This window comes from Helobdella robusta (genome assembly GCF_000326865.2).
Source record: "Helobdella robusta unplaced genomic scaffold HELROscaffold_12, whole genome shotgun sequence".
Lineage (NCBI taxonomy): Eukaryota > Metazoa > Annelida > Clitellata > Rhynchobdellida > Glossiphoniidae > Helobdella > Helobdella robusta.
This window is the reverse complement of record NW_008703664.1, coordinates 3,708,491-3,731,960: the sequence shown is the minus strand read 5'-3', so window position 1 is coordinate 3,731,960 and position 23,470 is coordinate 3,708,491. Positions and strand designations below refer to the sequence as shown.

Genomic DNA, 23,470 nt, shown 5'->3' with positions numbered 1-23,470 from the left:
TAAAGTATCACCGACACCAAAGCCAATATTATAATGTGAAATAATTTTACTCTACAGTTCATCTGTTTGCACTTTCAAGTCTTTCACGGCAGCTGCAGATTGATTAGTTGGTTTGAAATATTTGCATGTCAACTTACATCTTATTATACATACGTCTGCATAGCAAGGAAGAAGCATACTAAGAAGTAGAGAGATCTCAAAAGATGTTGCACATTGAATTTGCCACAATATTCATGGAGGTTATGTGAATGCATTTTCAAGCTAATAAAACAATTTTTTGGTTCCCGTTCTTTCAATTCAATTTTTTATTTGCTCTGTAAATTGACAAGAAGCCTTGGCATTGCTAGGAAAATTTTATACAAACCGTCGACAATACGTGCCAAAGTTCTTTTATCTTGTAAATGCATTAAAAGATACAATTTTTTAAATTTATAGCTTTTTTTCAATATTGGCCGATCAAACTGCTTTTTTTTTTACAATTCTTACAATTTAATTTCTACTTGCCATTAAAAATTTTCGAGTCGAGTCCAGATTTGAAAATGTTTTTTTACCAGACAATTGTATATAAAGTAATCTGTGAAGATGACTGTCTGTCTTGGTGTGCGGCCTTGTTTAGGAATCTGAAGTTTGCACAAAGTCGTATCGAAGCATTTTTATTATTATATGTTTATATATTTATTTGAAATTCTTTTTTTTATTTCAATTTAAGAAACTCGCGATTTTTTAAACTTTGAGCGCCTAGATAACAAAAAAATCATAAAAAGTTTGATGGTTCAATGACTGATTGTTGTTTCACCTGCTCTGAATTCTTTTTTTTTGCTTAAATGAAATTTTCTTTCCGTCAACGAGATGGTTAATTGTGAGAAGTCTCATTGTTGAAGCTGGTTAATTCAATCGTTTTATTCTTGCCAAATTTTTGAATTGAGTTTCCTGTTTTTCTGTCTGCTAAATTTTTAATTGAATTCGAAGAGATTCTATCATATGTTTAATGCTATATTTTGAAATCCTTCAATCGTTGACCTGTAACAGTTTGCAGCCGTTTCGACTCTTTTCCCTTCAACACTAAACAAGTGCTTTTTAAGTTTTCTATTATTAAATTTAACAGTTGCCTTATGTTGCTATCCAATAACCATCCACAAAGTTAATCAGTCGAATGTTGAATGTTTGAATTTTCTAAACGTTCCTTAAACTTGGATGTTTATTTTACTTTTTTTTTACTTTATTTACTTTCTTAATGTTTGAAGTCATCACTTACTCTATCGATTTTGAAATCCACTTTGTTTATAAATTTTTTCTACTTCCGTTCTTTCTTTAACTAATTTAGTTCATTTATCTTTTATTCATTTATATTTTATTTTTATAAATTCTTTCAATTGACCTTTTATTTCATGTTGCGTTGACTTCGTTTAATTTTGCACTGATTCTAATTAATTTAGCACCAAGAAGAACCGCATTAAAATAACGTTTTGGTAAATAAAGTTGGTTGACGAGTTAGCTCAGACGCAAAAAGTACCGCGCCACGTGCTGTTGTGCATGCATACCACTGTTTGTGCAAAACTTAGTGCGGATGATGAGGCACTCGTGTGTACAAACAAATGTGCAAATAAGTCGTGTAACGTTAATGCAGCAGCAGCGCTTGTAACAGAAAAATTTAATTTGCAACCATGTAAACAAAGAACGATTCCTAAGCATCTCCACGTATGCGCAAGTTCTGTAGACATATAAAAGAAGGCTCAATACTATTCGGTACAGTGAAATATTTATTGAAACACTAGCCACATAATTTAGTTTTAATTTAATTTCGTAGTTTTTTAAACTAGCAGCCACGACTCAGATCCAACAAGAAGATGTGCTTACTGAAATACGGACAAAGTGATTTTGCAAAAATATTATTGTTTGTACTTTTGTGTTTTACGAGAAAAAAGCGCTTGCTTTTTTATATTTGTTTTGTTTGAGATTGAGATTGTATTGGTGATGGGAAAAAATAAACACAACATTAATGGTTTAAACTATTTCAACAAAAATTGAAACTTGTAAATAAAGTTTTCATGAATATTTTTCGGAAAAAAATTTTGAGAAAAACTCGAAATAAATGTAACATTATATGACTTTGGCAAAATACGTTTTATTAAAAATTATTAGTTATTCATAAAATATAAATGATTAAAGGTTTAAAAGTTGCTGATACTGAGTGAAAGAATATAACAAATAAATAACGAAGCTAAATATAGCAATAAATAAATACATATAAAATATTTTTTTAAATGTAATAGCAATAATAATGCTGTTGTTCATACATAAAAAAAAATCAAATCAACAAATCAGCCGGCAGAGAAGCATCCATCGAAACAAATTAAAGGAGCGATGCATCTCATAAATGTGCCTGAGCGGAATGCAAGCAAATGAAGCATGCGGGACAAGTGGTTCAACAGCACTGAATAGATGGATTGGAATTTATTTCGCTATTTTCATTATCTTGCATCTTATTTTCTGCTCTGAGCTTTAATAAATATTTTTAACGTGCTGCCTTGTAAATAAACTGCGCTTCAATATTTGGTACGCACCCACATGAAACTTGGTCAGTCTTGAATTGAAACTTTGCGCGCACGTCACAATATTTTTTGAAAAAGATAAATTTGATAAATGAATAAAAATAAATAAACAAATATGTATAAACATACGCACTACACACGCACACAAATTACATAAAATATAAAATGTATAGGACGTTTACATATTAAACGAGGACATAAACTAGCAGAACAACAAATATTTGAGGAGGAATGTCGGAGGAACGCGAAGCATTTGCATGCAACCGGTTGTAATGTCATTATGAGATTTCCATATGTGCATATCTCCATTTCTCAATGTCACACACACGATCATTTTATATTTCTATTTATATAGAGAGCAATAATTTCTTGAGATTATGCCGATGAAAAACAGTTCTAAAAAATATAGTTTGTAAACAAACACGCAAAGATAAATTCAGATGCATACACACAAGTGTATTTGATTGCAAGTTTCACATTCTTCTGATTGCTGTTAAATTTTGTCGCAAAATCGTATTATAAATAAAAATAAAATATTGATTAAATATTGTTTAAAATAAATTTATCTCTCCCCCCCCCCCCCTCTCTCTCTTTCTCTCTCTCTCTTTCTTTTTCAAACAAAAACAGATGTAGCTAAATCAAAAAAATTATATTAAACAAAAAAACTTTGAAAAAATTTCTATTGTAAAAAAGACCTAAGTGTGTTTTCAAACCAGGCATCCTTTGAACTCATCAACACAATGTTTAATCAATTTTTAAATGTTCAAGAAATGACACTTGCTTGTAAACTACTTCCTTTTTCCATTATACAATGTATATGCGAGTCATTTTTTTGCTATGAAATCACAATAGCCGATAATTTTACTCTGGATTTTTGGTTATTTCACTTGAATTTAAACATGAAATGCTAACTTGAAAAAATAAAACAAATAAAATTTAAAATTTTCAATTACCAAGCTTTGGTTTCCACAAAACATGAAACTTTTTATTTAATTTTCAAGACATAATTTCTAATTTCGTTATTATGTTAAACAAATGTGAAACTAAAAAAGAAGAAGAGCAAGAGAAAAAAGAAAGGGTGAGAGAGAGATAGGAAGAGTGTAAAAATGAATGGAAACATTATCATAATTATTATTATTTGTAATTTTTATAAAATTCAAAAATGATAATCATTTAAAAATTTGCGGTAAAAGTCCTTTTTTGATGTAAAACATTTTTCATAACTACGTTTTGTCAAATATAAATATATGCAGAAGGCAGACAAACATTACCAACGCCAGGCTCGTTATTGATTTTTAAAATATCAATAACATTTTAAAAAGTCTTTCCTGACGTTTTCATCATTGCGTATCACTTGAAGTAGTTCTTAAATAATGCGACAACGTATTGATTAATTAACTATTATTTAAAGTGTTTTATCAAATACAAAATTACAAAATTTATTTTTTGGTTCTTTTCAATCAAACATTCAATTTTTGTTTTTCAACCGACTTAACGCTTGTCGTAAGTTTTCCAATCTATCTTTTGAAGCTTTGTTTTAAAAACTTAAAATTGCTGTAAAGAAATAGAACATTCTCATAAAAAAGGGGCTGATGGGACTCGTGTATATGTATATATATATATATATATATATATATATATATATATATATTTACATAAACAAAATATGTGAAGAAATTCTACGTCCACAATCAGGTTTTTAGTTTCTTTTTTTCAATCAACCTAAATGACCTTTTAACACATTCTGACTAAAACAACCATTCACTGCAAAGTGTCTGGATTGCCTTCCGAGCTCAGACGACATGACATGCTTAAGTGATTCCAAGTCAAATACGTAAATAAAATCATGTGCGCATTTTAATCACTGGCAAACTTAATTTTTTAAAACCAAACTCAGTCATACACAACTCTACGTTAAATAACTGACGTAGGATCATGCATTATTGGAAATATCAAATATAAACGTGAACAGAAGAAGCAAGAAGAAAAAGTTAGCATTGCTCTTCAGAATACAACCACTTATGAAAAACAATAGCATTGGAAATCCGAGCTGGTACATGAATGGTTGTGATAAAATATATTGACAGATTTGTTGTATATATATATAATATAAATAATATATTATATATATATATATATATATATATATTTATATATATATGTTCCATACCCCCAAACTCTGTAAAAAAATTATGGTTTCCTAAAACTTAATTAGCCAATTTGTTGTTTGAAACTAGCTTCTTTTATTCTGATTACGCGTTAATAATACAAAATGTGGTGAGTTATTATCATTATTATCATTATCATTATTAATTCAAAAAAATACAAATTAGAAATTAGATAGCCAGCTGAACTTGGAGTCACCATAATAACCATCGACTGCTGGACTTGAAACCGCTCAAGGAGATGGCGTAAACAACGGCCGAAGGGAGTTTGTTCCATTCTTCCGCCATTCTATTTGAAGAAAATTTACGGTAGTCTTTATGACTAGAACCTATAGTTAGCTTGAAATCATGATCCCTTATTTAAACATCATGTGCAAAGAGTAACGTAGGGACAATATCGGCAGGGAGATGACCATGTGTTATTCTATATGAGAAAATAAGATCGGCTCTTAGACGTCTGTAGACCTGAAAGGGCAACACTAATTTCCTCAATTGGTCCTCACATAGAAGACCTCTGCAGTATATTCTTACAAGCGTTCCTCTTGTCTGAACCTTTTCCAGCTCCTCTATAAAACCAACTTTGTGAGGATTTCGTACTTGGACACCGAACTCCATGTGCAACCTCACCAATGACTTGTATAAAGTTACAAAAACTTCATCTGAAAGGTATTTGAAATTCCTGGCAATGACACCTAGCATAGAGTTCGCTTTGTGAACTACCTTCAAAACAAGACTATTATTATTTCTATTGGACTATCTAACATTTGCCAATCATTTATTTAATTTTTGTACGCGCTGTATTATTATTATTATTATTATTATGCTATTCTTTCTATTGACATTTCTCAAAGGATAGTATTGTGATTAAATGCTTTGTTGAACAAATAAGTTTTTAACTCTCTTCTGAAATATTTTTCTGGAACGATTTGCTTCAATCTTGTTGGAAGATCATTCCATACCTTGAGCAGAGCAACCTGCACACATCTGTCACCCAGATTTGTCCTGTTCTTAAGAATTACCATCAGTTCTGACGAAACCCCGTATGTCCCACATCAACTTCAGTTCTTTTACGAAAAAACCTCTTTCAGATATTCTGGGCTACCACCATTTACGTTTGAGTTTGTAAAAATATGTTAATATTCATTGCTAAAAAATTAAAGGTTATCCCGGTATTGGGGAATCTTTTAATTACAATATTGTCATTTTATTTACATTCTATGTAAATTTTCTGAAATATTTTTACCAACAACCCGGTGACAATTCAAATAATTTTTTCAAGCTCATTAGCTTCAATCTTTATTAAATCTCATGAGAAAAAATTGATTAAATTTTTTTAGTACAGATTCATGTTAGTAGTTATACATTAAATACAGATTCATGTTACTATCAATAGTTATACTTTAAGTGCAAGCACATAAGTTCAAGAACAGGTACATGTACTTAATTTTAGTATTATTGTATAAAATTTTTCATGCTATAGGAAATGTTGCAATAAGTGGTCATTTATGGCTCCTCTTTGCTCGTGCGTGGCGTCGAATCTTCTGGTTGTGTCGTGTTCTCGCTTGTGATGTTGCAGCTTCCCAATGTTTTCTCAGAGATGGTATTGTGCAAAAACTCAGCAAGTTCACATTTGAACGAGTGAATGTAAGCACTTTTTATTTCCGAAGTACATTTAGAATCAATATTGTTTTTATTTTCATGAAAAATATTTTTTTATTTGGATAACTAAATCGTCCACATTAATAAGATGTGTTTGTGGCAACGTTAATATTTTGCTATCTTTCTTTTGCGACGAATACGCTGGGCTTTCGTAAAATATTGTTGATGTTGTTGTCTGTAGTTGTTCATGCGGAAAGCAATAATTGCGTGCTAGTCATGAGCCTTTCAGTGATTTTGCTTTTGTTGAAACTGAGTACTTATTTGGCCGTTTCTGCAGAGAATGTGGAGTTAAATCGGTTTTTTATTTACTCATTAAAAAAAATTCTAAAGTTATTTTGGTTGATTGTTTGGTAATTAAATTGATTTTTGATTGTTTGAACATTTTCAGTAAGCAAAAGAATGTTTCGGAATTATTGTAGGCAACATATACACAGTCGATATTTTGCTGCATTAGTTTATGGAGTGTCGCTAGTCTAGTCTCGACTGCCTGACTCCAATGCAAATCATCCATTTGTTTTTAGACTGTTTTGTCTGGACTGTTAACAAAAATTTAAATGCTCGACATGAAATGAAATATAATGAAAAAGTAAAACGGGAATTAAATTATAAACCTACTAACGATAAAACGAAAAAATACATTATACATTTATTTCAACTTCATACGCACTCACACAGTATATTAGTACATATTACAGAGGCGTTTCGAGACATATCATTTCAAATAAAAGTCAATCATTGAATTGAAATAAAATGATTATTTTCTATAAACACAAACACAATACATGTTACTATATACCAAACACTTCATTGTTTTGCATTGACTGATGCCTTCAAACGTAAAAATAAACAAATAAAAATAAATAAAAATATATTTTGTATATATATTTATATACGTTCTTACTATATATTTGCAATGTGTATTAACGTATGTATATCAAATGGCAATAATTGCATGTGTTTTGTGAGCGCGCGTGAATTAGAATACTTATACATTCATCTGCAGTTTATCTATCCCATAACGTTAAGTCCTCTTGTTGCGAGTTTTTGTGCGTATTGTGCGCTTTGGTCATAGCGTGAGATGGAGAAAGTTAATAATTTTGAGTCGGGTGTGAATAATTTCAAATAAAACATGTTCTTACTTTTGTTTGTTGCACGTTTTTTTTATACTGATACGTAAGGATACCAATACAATTTATTTAATTTTATTAAACCATGCACATAAACATCAGCAAATAATTAATATTTATCTTTTATACTTGTCTAAATAAAAACGTTTAACATGAATATAGTTGTTTATTTTGTGGTATTTGGTATTTTTGGATATTTTGAAATTTTTGTGTTGGTTTCATCTCAGTTGAATACTTATCAAGACCCAATGAAATGTCCGGCGGAGAGATGCTACTGCTATGCCGATGAAGATCTCGAATGCACAGACCTCTTACTGACTTCTGTACCAAATTTTTACCACACCAAGTACACCAGAAACATAACATATGCGCTTTTAGATTTGAGTGAAAACAAGATTAAGGAGATTCAACCCTGGGCTTTTGCTGATTTATCGCTGAGATCGATTAAAATCTGGCGCAACCACAAAAAAACTGACCTAAAACTTTATGGAGATTCATTTCAAGGATTGAACGATTGTCTAGAAAAGCTCAATCTGAAAAAGAATAATATATCAAAACTTCCAAAAGGTTAGTTCATAAATGTAATTTATTTGAAATTTAAAAGAATCGTTATCTTGAAGATGCCAAAAATTAGATTGCGATCGTATGGTTATAAGAACCTCGGATTTAAATTGAATTTTCAATTCATTGATCTGACGAAAAATTAGAAAAAAAATACAAACGCTTGACTTTTTTAATTTTCATGCGTTGTAGTAATGTAAAATATCACAAAATTTAATTTTGGCTAAGTTTCAATAACAAAATACGCTCTGATTCTTAATAGAAATATCGTTCACATGCCTAAACCGCACGAAGACTTTAAATAATAATGTCAAATTTTAAACAAATGCTTTTTGAAATTGCTAATTTTTGGCAGACACTTGTGTCCTGTGCTTCTAATTAAATTTCTTTTTTTGGTTGTCAATCTTTCCATTTAATTGCTTCACGATGGTTGACGGCACGAACGAACTAGCTAGCTCACATTATGCGTGGCACCTTGATAAGTTGGCAGTCCAGCAGTATGTATCACAGTATGGCTTCACTCATCTGGTTTATTCTCCAAGTCCTTTTGTACCTTTGGCAAAGTCTTTTACTAGTTATAACAATGCTTTTGATGACGCAGTGCGATTGTGACAAATAACAATTTGATTTTTTCAATTTTTCGTCTGCTCGTTTGTTTGTAATTAATTTGACTATTGATTATTAAATATTATTTGACTTCAAAAAACTAGATGAACATTTATATTTCTTTTGTTTACCTTCATTCTTTACAATCCCATTGCTAGAGGCAAAACCAATGATTTTATGAAACACAAATTTTCAAATGATCTTGTTTTCAATTTCCTTGAGCTTAATTATATCATGTGTTTCAAGCTGCATATAATAAATGATATGCCATCATCTGCAGTAGTTAGATGGTGCAGGCAGTTTATATTAAACTGGATGCCTAACAATGCACACGCAGTCTTTTAACCGTCAAGCAAGAAAACACTGGCGAAATTTCATTTTTGGATACTTTATTGATAACAATTATTTTTATAAAATTGAGTTAAAAAACGATGCCATATTTTTTTTATAACATTTTTGTTGCATTATTAAATCAAAGATGTTAAATGCGAAAAAGAATGATGAGTTTATATATCAAGCTTGTAATTTGTTTTTCAGTTTTCAATTTTTAAAAATGTAGAGCGTTTTTATATTTTCATAATACGCACAATTGGTGTAACTTTTATGTTAAATGTATAAAAAAATTCATTCCTATATTTAAGTTGTGGTGGGCAAACATTACTTAAAATTACGCCTTTATTTCCAAATGAACATGCAGCGTTGCTAGCATGGCGCAGTTGTGTTGCGAGGCGAGGCAATTGCCATAAAGTCTCGTGTTTTTATGTATCTTTTCTCCGTGATACATCAAAGTCTTTCGCTAGAACTTCAATTTTTAATCAACATTTTCCATCTTTACCAAATTCACTGGAATATTTCAACGCTTTGTAGCTATTCTATTATCAGCTTTTATAACCACAATGCGGGCAGGATCAACATTAAACCATAAGACTATACTCAACTTATATTCAAAAATTCAGTTATTATATGCAGAAGATTTTTGAACATTTTTTTCTAGTAGCGTTTTTGCAAAATTTCGAAGCAATAATGTCACACGCAATGATTTATTTTATGCAGTCATGACAAGCATAAAATAATTACGCAAAGAAAAAATGTATTATATTAACTTACGTGAATTTTTTAAGAATAATTTTTATTTTGTCACGCTGAGGTGTTTTATAAAAAAAACTTTTAATGCAAATATTGAACAAAGTTTTTACAGTCGGAAGTCTGATTCGAGATGCTGGGGTCGAAAGTCTTTATGAAGAATCAAAAATGTCGGTAATAATAGGTACAAAACTTGGGAATTGGATAAAGGCAGGCATTGGAAGCAGACAGGGCGATCCAATATCACAATAGGCAGGCATTGGAAGCAGACAGGGCGATCCAATATCACCAACAAAAAATGGAAAATTCTGAATCGGGTGGAATTGACATAGTAAGGAGAACTGTCAAAGGTCTAAGGTTTGTTGATCTTCTAGTTTCCAGTAAAGAAGGTCTACAGAAGCTAATTGAACTAACACATGCTGGTGGAAAAGATCTTGGGTTGCATCTTAACAAAGACAAAACGAAGGTGATGATTACGGAGAAAGGCAGAAACAATGCGGAATTTCAGATAGAATCAAAAAAACTCGAACAAGTAGACCAGTTTGTGTTTCTTGGCAGTCTTATAACCTGTGACAACAACTGCACAAAAGAAATTGACAGAAGGAGAGCAATAGCCCATGAAATGTTTGCATCATTGAAGGAAATATGGAAAAGTGGAAATATATCTATAAAAACAAAGTTGAGAATGATAGAATCTTGCGTTTTTTCAAGCTTTTCTATGCATGTGGGACATGAACAATAAAGAAAAGATACAAAGACAGATTGGAAGCATTTGAGATTGTGTTACCGAAATTTGTTTGGAATCAGTTGGAGGCAGAAAGCAAAGAACGAAACCATCAAAAATCAACTTGGAAGACAGAAAAGTGTATATGACAAAGTCAGAGAAAGAAAACTGGAATTTTTTTGAACACATTTGTAGAATGAGGGAAGACAGATTGATTAAGATGGTACTAATGAAGAAAAGAGATTGGAAGAAAAAAGCTGGTAGACCTGCAAAGAAATGGATAGACGGCATTACTGAATGGACTGGTGTTGTTATTTTAACTTCAATAAAACTGGCCAAAGATAGAAAAGGTTTTTGGAAAAAAAAGAAATGTAAAAAGCATGCTTAGATGTACACCATCGGTCTCGACGGTCCCCTGATGGACAAAGGAGGATCATTGATTGATTGATTGATCAGGTAGTAGTGGATCAAAAAGTTAACAATGGGGGAAGGGATGGTTGATTTTATTAGAAATTACTGCGCTGAAACAAATCATACAAAATGGTGATGTCATATTTTAACGTTATTATTGCTTCAACAATTTAGAAGAATTACATTCAAGTTCATTTTATGGATGTTGCTTAGATCAGAATTTTTTTATAACAGTTTCAAGAACTAGATTTATGCCCTTGTGAACGTACATCAGTGTCAAACCATTAAATTAAGTTTGGAAAATAAAAAAGAAATTGAATAAAAGTTAAAAAAAAGTACAAAAATATTTTTTTCTAAGGTGTTTCTATAATTGTTGGAGGGATAAGGTGTCGTTTTTTTCCTTTCAATTTCCATTTCTGATGTTTTAGTGTTCTTTTTGAAATTTCTGGTTAAAATTAAAAAGAATTTAATTATAAGAAATTTATAATAATTTTTAAAAATATTTTTAAATAAATTTTTATATTTCAAGACACTATTTTATATCAATTTAGGTTGTTGTATGTGACAAACCATGAATCTGTCAAAAATAAATAAATCGTTTTAATTTTAACAAATTAAAATTTGTGCCATGTTTGTATTAAAAGAAGCCGCAACTGCTTTTAAACAAATGAAAAACTAGAAAATTTTAAAGTTATTTAAAAATTCAACATCAGATTCTTCAGTTTGAAATGTGTTGGATACCGACCTTGAAACATTTTCTATTTCATTCGCTTAGAGAAATCTTCTCAAAAATTGTCATGAATCTTTTCATCGAAAATACCTTGCCACACATTTTTATGACGTGTCATTAACTTACAGCTTCTTTATTAATTAACAAAAAATAAATATGTTTTAAAAGTTTAAATTGAATTAATTTAAATAATAAATTGATATAATTAATTAATTAAATTAATAAATTAAAATGAATTGAATTAAAAATTCTAAAAAAGGTTTTTCATAATTTATTTTTAACTTGTTGTTTAATGACAATTATTTATTTACAAATTAATTCCTGAATATGGCCTGTTCACAAAGGACATCTTTCGGAGTAGATGTTAAAAGCGGTTTTTGATGCATCATTTCACCGTTGATTTTCACTTCTAAATTTTAAATCGATAATTAGTCATTGTTTCCTGGCTAAATTTTTAAATTTTCTACAAAAATGTACTCTTCGGTAAAATTATGAAAAAATTATTTTCGAACAATCAAACAAAGTAATAAAATATCACCGTATCAACCAGGTTGTAATTTTGTTTTATTCGCTATAGAAAAAGTTTGGCCAAAAACCTGACATCAGGGCATCCTACATAGAGGGCCGCAAATTTTTTAAAATTTTTTTCTGTGTATTTTTTCCTGTTTGTAGAGTAGCCATATAAGCTTATGCTACTTGAGCTTCTGGTCTCCTGGCTGTGCCTGAATAAATTGATTAAATAAAATAAAAACTAAATTAAAAAAATTATTTAACGCAGGTCTCTTCAAGGAGCTTCGTCGTTTGAAAAGCATCGACATGCAGGAGAACCGCATCAAATCACTGTCTCAAGAGATGTTCCTGGGGGCCACAAGTCTTTCTGAGATCAATTTCGACCGAAACCATATTTCTGTTAACAAAATTATTAACATTTAGCTGTACAATAGTATTTTATTATGAATGTATTATGATGATTTTCTTAACTTAATTATACTCCAAATAACGTGTGGGATGTGGTTTAAATTATTGCGGCCTTCAATTTTTCTTAGTTTGATAAGCTATACCAATAAATTATTGTTACAAACTGAAATTCTTCTTACCATTACTTCTTTAAATTTCTGTCTTGTAAGTTAGCGACGTTACTTATTTTGTTACAGAAGCCTCATTCTTGCTTTCCTCTTCCACATTCAACAATTAACTTACAGTTGCGGCATGTTTTCAATTACTTCTTTTGATCAAATCCAGTCATTTGGTCAGTTTCTTAAGATTTTTATGTATTGCCAAGCAGCTGAAACTAAATGTAAAATTCAAGTTAGCGGAAATATTTTGTAATTGTTATGGCACATTTTTGTAAGGCTACTTACTTTTCAACAGTGTCTATTAGCTGAAAACATACATACAGTTAGTCAGGTCTTAAATGTGCGCAAGTTTTCATTGGTATATCTTTCTTTTCTATGAATCTAAGCAACGTTCAGTGGTTTGTTCCAACCGCATTTCATTCATTGACAGCGTTGACCGTTGGTTATTAAAACTCTGCGAACTTTTAATGTAGTTGTTGGTAGCTGTTTGTACCTGGCCTGCTTTTTTTGCACAAAACTGATGTGTTTGACATTATAATCGAGTACAATTTCAAAAACCATACATTCGCTGACAACTTTCAAATTGTTGTGTCTGGTTCTTCTAATACACTTTGATCCTTACTTCATAAGTTGACTTATCTTTTGGTGTTGATGAATGGATATTATGAAATTAACTAAAGTTAAATCAGTAGAAGACTTAAATTTTGTTTAATGGCAAGTGACAACTGATGAAATAATTGATGTCAACTCTATATTGATGGTAACCACTACCTGCCTGTAGTTTGAGTGTGACTTCTGATACGAGCATGACACATGTGTTCATATGTCACAATTGGTGACAAAATTATCATTTTATCATGTAAATAGATTGTGGGCGTTCTTATACTATGTTTGAGAATAAAATCAAGAAAAGATGACATTTGATAATAATTTTTAGGAATACAATAATGAAATACCAATAATAATATTTTTAAATGAAAATATTAAATATTTTTTGTTTGCCTATTTAGAGGCTGAATGAAAACATTTTTCTTGGATTGGACAATTTGAAGAAATTGGACATCTCACGGAACCACATCAACTTCATAGATTCTGATGCATTTATTGGTCTCTCTTCATTGGAATCATTAAATTTGCGTCGCAATAAAATTGGGAATCTGCAGCCCAAAATATTTGAAAAATTGATATCATTGAAAATATTGGACTTGAGTCACAACGCAATTCAAGCTCTGTTTCCTCTGATGATGAAAGGAATGCACTCGGCCGAGACTCTGCTGCTTAACAACAACCCTATCGTTATGATCAGCAAAAACACATTCAGTTCGTTGAAAAAATTGAAAGATCTCCATTTAGAAAAATGTGAATTAAATTTTTTTGAAGCGGATATATTTAATGGACTCACAAATTTGAAACGACTTTATTTGCAAAATAATAACATAAACACTTTACCAAATGGCATTTTTCGACCTTTAAAATCTCTCGTAAAACTTCAGTTGGAATACAATAGATTGCCATTATTAAATGCTTGTGCTTTTGATAAGTTGATATGGAAAGGTGCGATTTACATAATTGGTAATCCTATTCGTTGTGATTGTGCAATGGCCTGGACCGTTGTTCCTGGCACTCCGAGCGTGTATGGAAAGTGCCGAACACCAAAAGTTGTGTCGAAACAAATGATCGAACACAAGGACAAATACCAAGTTTGTCGTCACCACGGGGTAGAAAAATGTCACTCTGGATTTTTAGCCGGTAGTTTACTTAAAGCAAAAATTAAAAAAGTTACCGACGTGAGCCAAAAATATTTTTCTGAAAATGAAAACAATAACGTGATTAACTTCGATGTTCAACAGAATCCTAATATATCAGTGAAGAACAGACAGGTCATAAATTTCAGGAGGAAGAAGCAAATAAAACGAGCGAACGAGAAAGTTTCTTCAAAAACCCTTGAAGCGAATGTTTTAAAAAATAAACCATTACAAAATGACACATATAAATTAAGAATTTTTTCGAGCAAACCTATGACTAAAATGTTGAAAAAAGAGAACAAAAAATTCACAGTTGCAGATAAATTGCTGAGACATTATGCAGTTACAAAAAATAATGTCAAAATGCAGAAGGGCGACGACGAAGAGGAAGATAAGGAGGATTATCTCAACTGGTTTCTGTTTTGAGGTTCACCACCGAACTGAAGGGACTTTATTACCGTCCTTCGTACACACTAGTCATCAGTAACTTGCACCCTACAACAAAGACTTATAACAAACCATATATATTTAACATTTAGCTTTACATAGTTGTTTTGACTATCAACTTCAACTAGTTAATCGCAAGCATAAATAGCCCATAGCTACATTAAAGTATGCACGAATAACTAATGTTTTGATTTAACGTTACTTTGTAAATCATTAAAAATTTATGTTTGTTGAAAAAAACCATTTTCATAAATATTTCGCAATGCAAATACTATATTTTTTAACTTTTATTTTATTGTTTGCCTACTTAGGGCCTCTGTACATAGACGAATATTGTTTTCTTTTGCCTTTACGAAAATTTATAATTGATTTGTTAATTATGTGATAAAAAATGTTTTACCTGTGTAGTGCTTTCATTGATTATATTCTTTATAGTGCATTTTGGTGTCAATAATCATAACCATTTTAATAAATTTGTTTGCCGGCTTGTAACTGACAGTGAGAAAAGAATATCATATTAAATAAAAGTATATAACAAAAACATTGCTGTATCAAAAATGTGCTTAGTCAAATGTAAGTTTTAAAAAATGTTTAATTGAAAGAGAACAGTCGAGATTTATTCAGAAATGAAATTTATTGAGAGCTAACATTACGATTAATTTGAAAGCAGAAAGTTTCTTTCAGTCTGTGGTACCGATAAATGATATTTCGTAACACATTGTCAAAAAAACAAGTTTTTTTCATATTTTTAAAAATCAGACTCCGACAGACGATGTATGCAATATGCAAAATAAAAATATGCAATATAATTAACAAGAATGTAAAATAATAAAAATGAGTTAAGTGTTTAAATATTAATATAAAAAATTAACGTGTTGTATGGTGTGTATTAGTATGGTACTGTAAGTAAGATACTATAATTTTATTAATAATTTCTTTTGTACTGCGATTAAGTTACTGTCTGTTGAATTTATTATTTTAACCGGCATTGCTTATAGGACGTGTTTTAACACTGAATTAATGAACAAGTTGGTTTGTAGATGGTAGTAGTTATTCAGCGATCCTGAGTTCAGAGGTGTTGCATAAGGCTTACATTACAAAAACCCTTACGGAATGTGTAGTAGTTTTTAATAGTGTGGCACAACTTTTTGAATTTCTAAAATAGCTTGGTACCCTGATGTGAGCTCGTTTGATCATAGAGTATAAAGAGCCTACTAATTTAGGAACCAAATTTTTGAGTTTCTTTAAAGCATTTTTTGTATTGCATTGAAAGTCAACTGACAGACATTTTCATGTAGCCATCTTAATAATTTGGGCTTTTTAAAGAAAGTGTAAAGGCTGGAAACCTCAACTCGCTCCAAGACTTCCTTATCTGAAATATTATTTTGTCAACAAATAAAGTGTTGCTTTAAAATAAAAAGGAAATGAGAAAAATTAAGAGAAAACAATAAATGGGAGCCAAGAAAACTAAAAAATCATAGAGTCAGTTGCAGAAAAAAACATATCTATGAAATTAGTGTGATGTTTGAAAATAAAGCAAAAAAGCATCAATTGAATATAATTCATCGAATGAAAAAATAATGTGTGCTGGATATAAGATATGCCCGAGAGATGTTAAAAGTTGACAAATTATTCAGATGATGAATTTGAGGTATTCCGTGAAAAAAAAAAACTAGAAAGATGTTAAAATAATGTCAAAAATTGGAATTTCAAAATTAAGATAACACTGATCTGGAAAACGTTATGGAAAAATATGGTCTAGCTAAGTGACAAAAACAAAAAAGGTAAAAATTTCAAACAATCAAAAGAAGTATGAAGAAGAAAAAAACAAATGCAAGCCGGCAAAAAAGGGATACGGAGGTCGCCTGATGGACAAACGATAAACTTGATAGATGTGAAATGAAAAATCAGAAAAGTCAGAAAAATGAAAAAATCAAGAATTTTATTACAAACATAAAAGCAAGTAAAAATAAAACAACCGAAGCTTCCGCGAATAGGAATATGTTCAACAAATAAGAAAGCAAGAAACAAAAATGGAAGATTTAAAAACCAATGAAAAACGAAAGATGAAATTTTAATTCCGTAAACTTTCTTTTCGAGAAATTTATAAAATTGGTCAGGAATTTTCGGAAAACAAAATTGGCCAACATGCAAGTTAGGGCAGCGTGATGGCTCAATGGTTAAAGGCGCCTGGTCTTGGCACAATAGCAATAGCAATGACTGGGTTCGAATACAAAGAGATCTCCGCCTACTATATGCAATGTGTATGATGCGTGGTTTGCATGCGTATTCATATACGCTGTGTGTATTAGTCGTTGAAACCCCTGAAGCAAACGCAAGAGAGAGAGTAACCTTTAACCATTTAATCCTATTTAAAATGCAAATTTACGAAATCTTTTTATAAAGATTAAAAACAATATGCTATCTTTAAATTAAACAAAAAAAATTTGTAGCTGAATTGAAAACAGAATGAAAAATCAATTTTTGTAGTATTATACACAACAGGATTATAATAGCATAATTATATATACATATAACAAATCATACAACAAATTTAAAATACGTATTAATCACAATTTCACATAATTCATTTCAAAACATTTCTTAATTAGCTATTCATTCAAATTGTATTTATTATTATTGTTGTTGCTGTCATTGTTTCTATTTTTTATTTTCGCGCATGAATTGCTTTAGTGGACAATAACAACAAAACGATTTTCTATTAATTCCTGCAGCCATGCTAAAGGGATTGTTTAAATGTGAGCATTGTTTATTCAGAAGTTACTCTTGAAAAATCGTTAATCTGCAAATGTCTCAAACATTTCAACAATCTTTAAAACTGCTTTTGTATATTTTCTCTGTATTGGTATCACGAGCAATGCTGCTAGAACAGTTTTTTTCAAATTTTTCCAGATTATTTCCATTGTTTTCAGATTCAAATTCACAGCTCTTAAAAGACTTTAAGTGTATTTTGTTCATGTTGTATATATTATTAGTCACGATGACATTATTTGATTTTGTGCCACCAAGATGTTCATGAGTCGAAACTTCGGTCAAGATTGTGTTTGATTTCGGTGACAGTGGTTCCGTTTTGATGTTTGACTGACAAGATAAGCTCTGAGTCTGAAGTGACTTTGAAGACCTGTGTTGAACAGAAAGTTAGTCATTTATAATATAATTTTTTTTTTTAATCAAACAATATGAATGTAGAATTAATTTAATATCTCTTTAATAAATTACTCTAGACAATCTCTAAAATCGGGTCATTGGAATGAAACAATAGTTACAATAAGCTATCTAAAATTACATAAAGTTGAAAGAAAAGCATACAAATTTACTCAACCAATATGTTTGAGAGAGATTGGGTCTTTGAGAAGGATCGAAATAAGACCAACCATTTTCGCAAAAAATATTTTCGTTGGATTTATCTTGAATAATAATAATAAGAGTTCAGATCCATGATTTTGTAAAATTGTTTTTAAAGCGTTACAGTTTAACTATTTAAATGTTTACATATGTCAATCAATTACATTTAAATAATTAATATCAATAACATCCTTTATACAATATTAGTGAAAAATTTTGACAATCTTACCGTGTCTGATGTTTTGTGGGATAGAGTTGAGAATCGGGTTGTCAATCTTTGAGAAAATTTATTTCAAAATAAAAATGAAAATATAAAGTGTCAGTCATATCTGTACCAGTTTTTGTTCATTTTATCGTTAAAATTTGAAAAGCGTAAACATGCATCCTATCCTACGTATGCGGAAATATTTTAGAGTGACATTATCTCTGGCTTTAGCAACAAGATTTCACTGCCAAGAATACTTATCGCTGACATTAGCAAAACATGTGATTATGATAGCAAAAACAACAACGACGATTCTTTTAGAGTCAAAAAGAACGAACGCTTAAAAATTTCTTCACCACAGTTCTGAAAATTTCCGGTAAAAAGATTATACTTGGCTTACTGTCTGCCATCCAACGATTCAAAAATAACTGTAAGTAAAATCAATTTAGCAATGTGACAAAATTTGTTGCAACGACACAATTGACCACTTGCGTTTGATGAACGTCGAAGTCCCGTCATGCAACTCTGCCTTCAATGAAAGGGTAAACGAAGGACTGTCGATTTTTTTATTTTGTTTCTTTTTAGCACGAAGTTATTTGGCTTTTTTGTACATTTCAAGATTTCATTAGCAAAAAACAAAGTTTTACATACAACGTTTTATTATTTTATTGGAACAGGATTTAGAATAATTCCATTGAAGTAGATAGATACCAAAGCGTTTGTAACAAGAAGAAGCTAAGTTGACGATCTATTTAATTTCAATACGATCTTTTGATATGCTCAGCGTGGAACCAGAAAAAATAACAGACTCCAAAATCAGTTGCAGTCGTTCGTGAATTTAACAAAGAGGCTAAGAAAGGCAAACAGGTTTTTTTCTGAACGTCTCAACTTTTATCCATCATGTGAAGATGGCGTAACAAATTTATTTTTAGTTGGTAGAGCTAGTTTGTTTCTCAATCTGAGAGATAAACAAAATTTTGTTTGAACGCAGTTTTATAAAGACTGAGTAAGTTGAAAAATGCTTCTTTGCTTCAAAATCAAACTTAATAGTGAAAAAAATAATTGAGTCCTAAAAAAAGTAGAAAAGCTCTTCACGCAGAAAGGCATTTGGAGTAGAGAATTGTAGAATTTGGTGATTTTTAGAATTCCATATCCTATTTAAATCAATGTACTGTTTTATTGTGCAACTTTAAAACCAAGAAAGTTAGAGGAAAAATCGAATTTTATGAGGACTAAATTAAAAATGACTAAAGATGACAAGGGTGCTTATTATGTAATTTCATTAAGCGTTTGCGACCTGCTGTCTGTTGCTGAGTGGGCAGAGTCACAAGATGAAGATGCTTCTAAATATTAATAGAAAATTGATTGTAATTAAGTTTACATTGCTATTTGTCGTAATGCTCAATTTTCAACATTTTTATTAAATTACCTTCATTAATATCCCTGGCTGCGTTTGAAACTTTGAAATGTAATTTCTAATTGCAAATTAAGTGCTTTGTATACGAATGAATAATTGTTTAATTGTTTTACTGCTATCTTGAAAGATTTCGCAAACTTATTTTGAACTTTTCTGTCAATACATCTACATTAAGTTCATCAGATCTACATGATGATCATCAAATGCACTCTAATGTGCATAAACGTGATAAAATAGGCACCATATAATCAATTTTAAGACTATTTATGTAACTTGAGAAATTTTTTTTATTTAATTACAACTGAATGTGAAATAAAATTAAAAGTGACTTAAGAAAAAAATTGGTTTTCATTATCATTTGCCTCAATTTTTTGTCATTTCTGTAAATTTATAATTGAAGTGAAATGATTAAAATATTAAACTCCAACGTACATGATCATTAGGTCTTTGTGTTGCGCTCTTCATTTGCTCTTTTTCATACAAGCAACTGAAGCGAGTGAGATGGTCATTTCGTCCGAACACTGAGCTGATGCATTGTTTGTTGAATCTTGCGCAGTCGTAATATGTTGTACTACTAATGTTTTCGTCAGGAAAATTTTTAGAAACATTTTTAGATATTTTTGAACTAACTAACGTGTCTGAAAATACGTTACAAAAACTTTGATTTTTACCGTTGTAGGACGTACTGCTCGAAGTCGTGGAGCCGCCACTGAAGACGATGTTATTATGTTTGTTAAACTTATGGTAATCGTAAGGAAGGATTTGAAGATTCTGTTGATTAGAGAAACCGGAAGTTAAACTCAAATCGATCAAATCATTAGATGACGGAGGCCTGGACGATGACGACGACGAAGTGATGTACTTGAATGATGAATTGCAATTTGTCGACGGTGAATAAGTTTTGTTCGTGAGAAAAAGTCGATTTAAATGTTGAAGATTGCAGTTTGTATCTAAACTATAACTGTTTGATTGGTTGTCACTATTTTGGAAATTCGTCATAGGTAAAGGTCCTTCATTGCTTGGCGTTGTTGCTAAGCTGTTGTAGTTGACAGTGTTTTGCGACTTTTGCTGATTAATCTGATGTTCATTTATTTGTTGGAATTCAAACGATTGAAATCCGCGCTGTCCGGAAAGATTGTTTTGCTGTTGATGATGGAGAGGAACTGACATTGGAGCCGCAGGATATGGCTTAAGAAATGTTTAAATTTTCAAATTTTTCATTCATTTTTTTATATAAATTTAAAATTTAAAAAATTCTAGTTACTCTTTCACGATTGGATTTAACAAACTCCAAGTAACATGACGATCTTGTTGGGACCGTCTTTTGTTGGGAACAGGGATGGAAATGTTGCGGTTGGTGAGGTGTCGTTTGGTGGAAATTACGGTGCCGAAAAAAATGGTGATGGTGGCAGTAGGGCATGCAATTAGTGAAGGATGTCTCCGAGGAACAAACACTTTCGGCATCAAAATTTGGACTTTTATTTGGAAACTTTGCAAAATTAAAATGTCGCTATTTTCAGTAAAATGACGAACTTTTCGGAAATTAATTTAGAATAAATTTTTGCTGTTTGATTATTCTTGATAGTAAAAGTATTATGTTCAATGTATATATGTATGGTTGAGTTAGATGGAAGGTTTTTCTTAGTTAACAGAATTCTCATGTATTTCGAGTAAACATTAATTATATCATTTTGGGCTTAAATAAAAGTCAAACAGTTTAAATAATCTTAAAATAAACATGACTATTCATTTTATTTTATGATAAATAATAAGTTAACAATTTTTCCAATAGTAAAATACAAAAATGATTTTTATAAATTGTTCAAGTCATGCCAACAATGTTTATTATTAATTTTCAAATTTTCACTCATAGCAGCAAATGGAAACTCACAGGAACGTTGTCGTCCGATCCGTCCCTCTTCACTTCCTTCTTCTTAAGCATCTTCATTCAAATTGTTTTTCACATTTAGTTTATTTTGCGACATTGTTTTAAAATATTTCATTCATTCGGCATTGTTATTTCAATCTAAATTACTTTTTTAGTTGATCGGCAGAGCGGCTCAGATTTTAGAAGTGCGCAACAGACCAAACGCACGCTTCCACGCGACGAACCCTGACTACGTCGCACTCAAACGCGTTCTTATCTTCCGAGCAATGTGTACTGGGCATATATTGTATATATGCGTGCACGTTATAAAAAGCAGTTATGTATGGTGATTAGCAGAAATATTTCATAATTAGCATATGACACTAAAGGGTCATTAGCATATGTGCTGATAGCATATTTTTTGCTAAGGATAATTAGCATATGTGCAGTTAAAGGGTCATTGGCATGTCACCATGTGCCGTTAAGCTATCAAAAACCATCTTTGATACACTGCCCCTTGTATGTATGCAACCAAAACTCTAAAAACATTTATTGAACGCTACAAAAATAATGTTATTTAAATTTTCAAAATTTATATAGCGAATAAGAAGTAATCCTTTTAGTCGAATGCAGAAGCAGCACCATACACCAAGCAGCACGCACAACCGGTGGGCCGGAGTCGGATGAAAAATATTCGGTCCCTCAAAAAATCCATCTCCCGACTCCAGCTTCGGGTTCCGAATCCAAGAAAAATTATCCCCCTTTGTATCATAATTTCACTTTATTATAACTACTAAATAAAATATATTTTAAACAAACACTCAAAAGTCACGCGAGCATTTGCAAAATTTATCAAACTTCACATTAGCAGAACACTGAGCATAGTGTATGCATGTAAGGATTAAACCATGGAAGTAAAAAAAAATGGAAACTGGCATTTGAAACAGATTGGCATAGAAAATAAACATCGAAAATGTCTGAATTATATTTGCAGTAGTATAAGGATAGTCGGAGCAATTAGGTTTAATAGTGCTGAGGATATTTACAAGTGTTACAGATGTCAAAATGAACTACGTAACAAGATAGTGTAGTGACGTTTCAACGATGATGAATAAGCACGTTATCCCAGAAGTTATAAAATTCAAGAATGATGAAAAAATGTGGAAGTAATCTTATACCTGAATGTTATAACATATGTACTGGTTGTAAAGGAAAATGCCGTAAAAAATAATTTCAGTTTGACATGTTATTTATAGCCAAGGCTGAGTGACAACTTTTGAAGTATTTTCGTACTAATACAATCTTTTTTCCTCAAGCACAAATAACGGAATGAATTACATTAGACATGTTGAGTGAAACAATGGCAAAGCAAACTGTAAAAATCAACTGTTGCGGCGATCAAGCTTGCAGTAGAAACAATAATTTTGTCAAGCAGATTGTTGTGTGATAAAATTGAAAGTTTCTAAGTAGTAAAGTTGGAAATGTCGTCAAATGTGATCTTTAAGTTAAAATATAGCAACTAAGCTATAGTAGACAGTTACCAATAGATTTGTATGGAAAATAATTGAATAAAATGAGTAAAAAGTGGAACTTTTTTGAATAATCAATAACAATAATCTCTGGAATAAAGTAGGCAAATTTGGTTTCAAGCCTAGCTTGGAGATTTGGCGTTTTAACTAAAAAAGCAATATGGTTTAAATCAGCGTTTTAATTCAACAATAAATTTGGA

At 30.8% G+C, this 23,470-nt stretch overlaps 4 protein-coding genes across 4 annotated transcripts; 2 read left to right on the top strand and 2 right to left on the bottom strand.

Annotated features, from left to right (window-relative positions):
• Nucleotides 1-7,655: 7,655 nt before the first annotated feature.
• Nucleotides 7,656-8,676, top strand: HELRODRAFT_168039 (hypothetical protein; the record flags this gene model as incomplete). Its single annotated transcript, XM_009013737.1, has 2 exons — nucleotides 7,656-8,070; nucleotides 8,516-8,676. 2 exons carry the CDS (start codon nucleotides 7,656-7,658, stop codon nucleotides 8,674-8,676), a joined length of 576 nt encoding a protein of 191 aa, XP_009011985.1.
• A 5,028-nt stretch (nucleotides 8,677-13,704) lies between these two features.
• HELRODRAFT_143196 (hypothetical protein) lies at nucleotides 13,705-14,289 on the top strand (the record flags this gene model as incomplete). The annotated part of the gene is made up of 1 exon (XM_009013736.1): nucleotides 13,705-14,289. A coding segment is annotated over one exon (585 nt), but the record flags the coding sequence as incomplete, so codon positions are not given.
• A 3,420-nt stretch (nucleotides 14,290-17,709) lies between these two features.
• HELRODRAFT_168037 (hypothetical protein) lies at nucleotides 17,710-18,976 on the bottom strand (the record flags this gene model as incomplete). Its single annotated transcript, XM_009013735.1, has 2 exons — nucleotides 17,710-18,028; nucleotides 18,858-18,976. 2 exons carry the CDS (start codon nucleotides 18,974-18,976, stop codon nucleotides 17,710-17,712), a joined length of 438 nt encoding a protein of 145 aa, XP_009011983.1.
• A 1,306-nt stretch (nucleotides 18,977-20,282) lies between these two features.
• On the bottom strand, nucleotides 20,283-22,043 carry HELRODRAFT_168036 (hypothetical protein; the record flags this gene model as incomplete). The annotated part of the gene is made up of 3 exons (XM_009013734.1): nucleotides 20,283-21,062; nucleotides 21,766-21,816; nucleotides 21,987-22,043. 3 exons carry the CDS (start codon nucleotides 22,041-22,043, stop codon nucleotides 20,283-20,285), a joined length of 888 nt encoding a protein of 295 aa, XP_009011982.1.
• Between the last annotated feature and the right edge of the window lie 1,427 nt (nucleotides 22,044-23,470).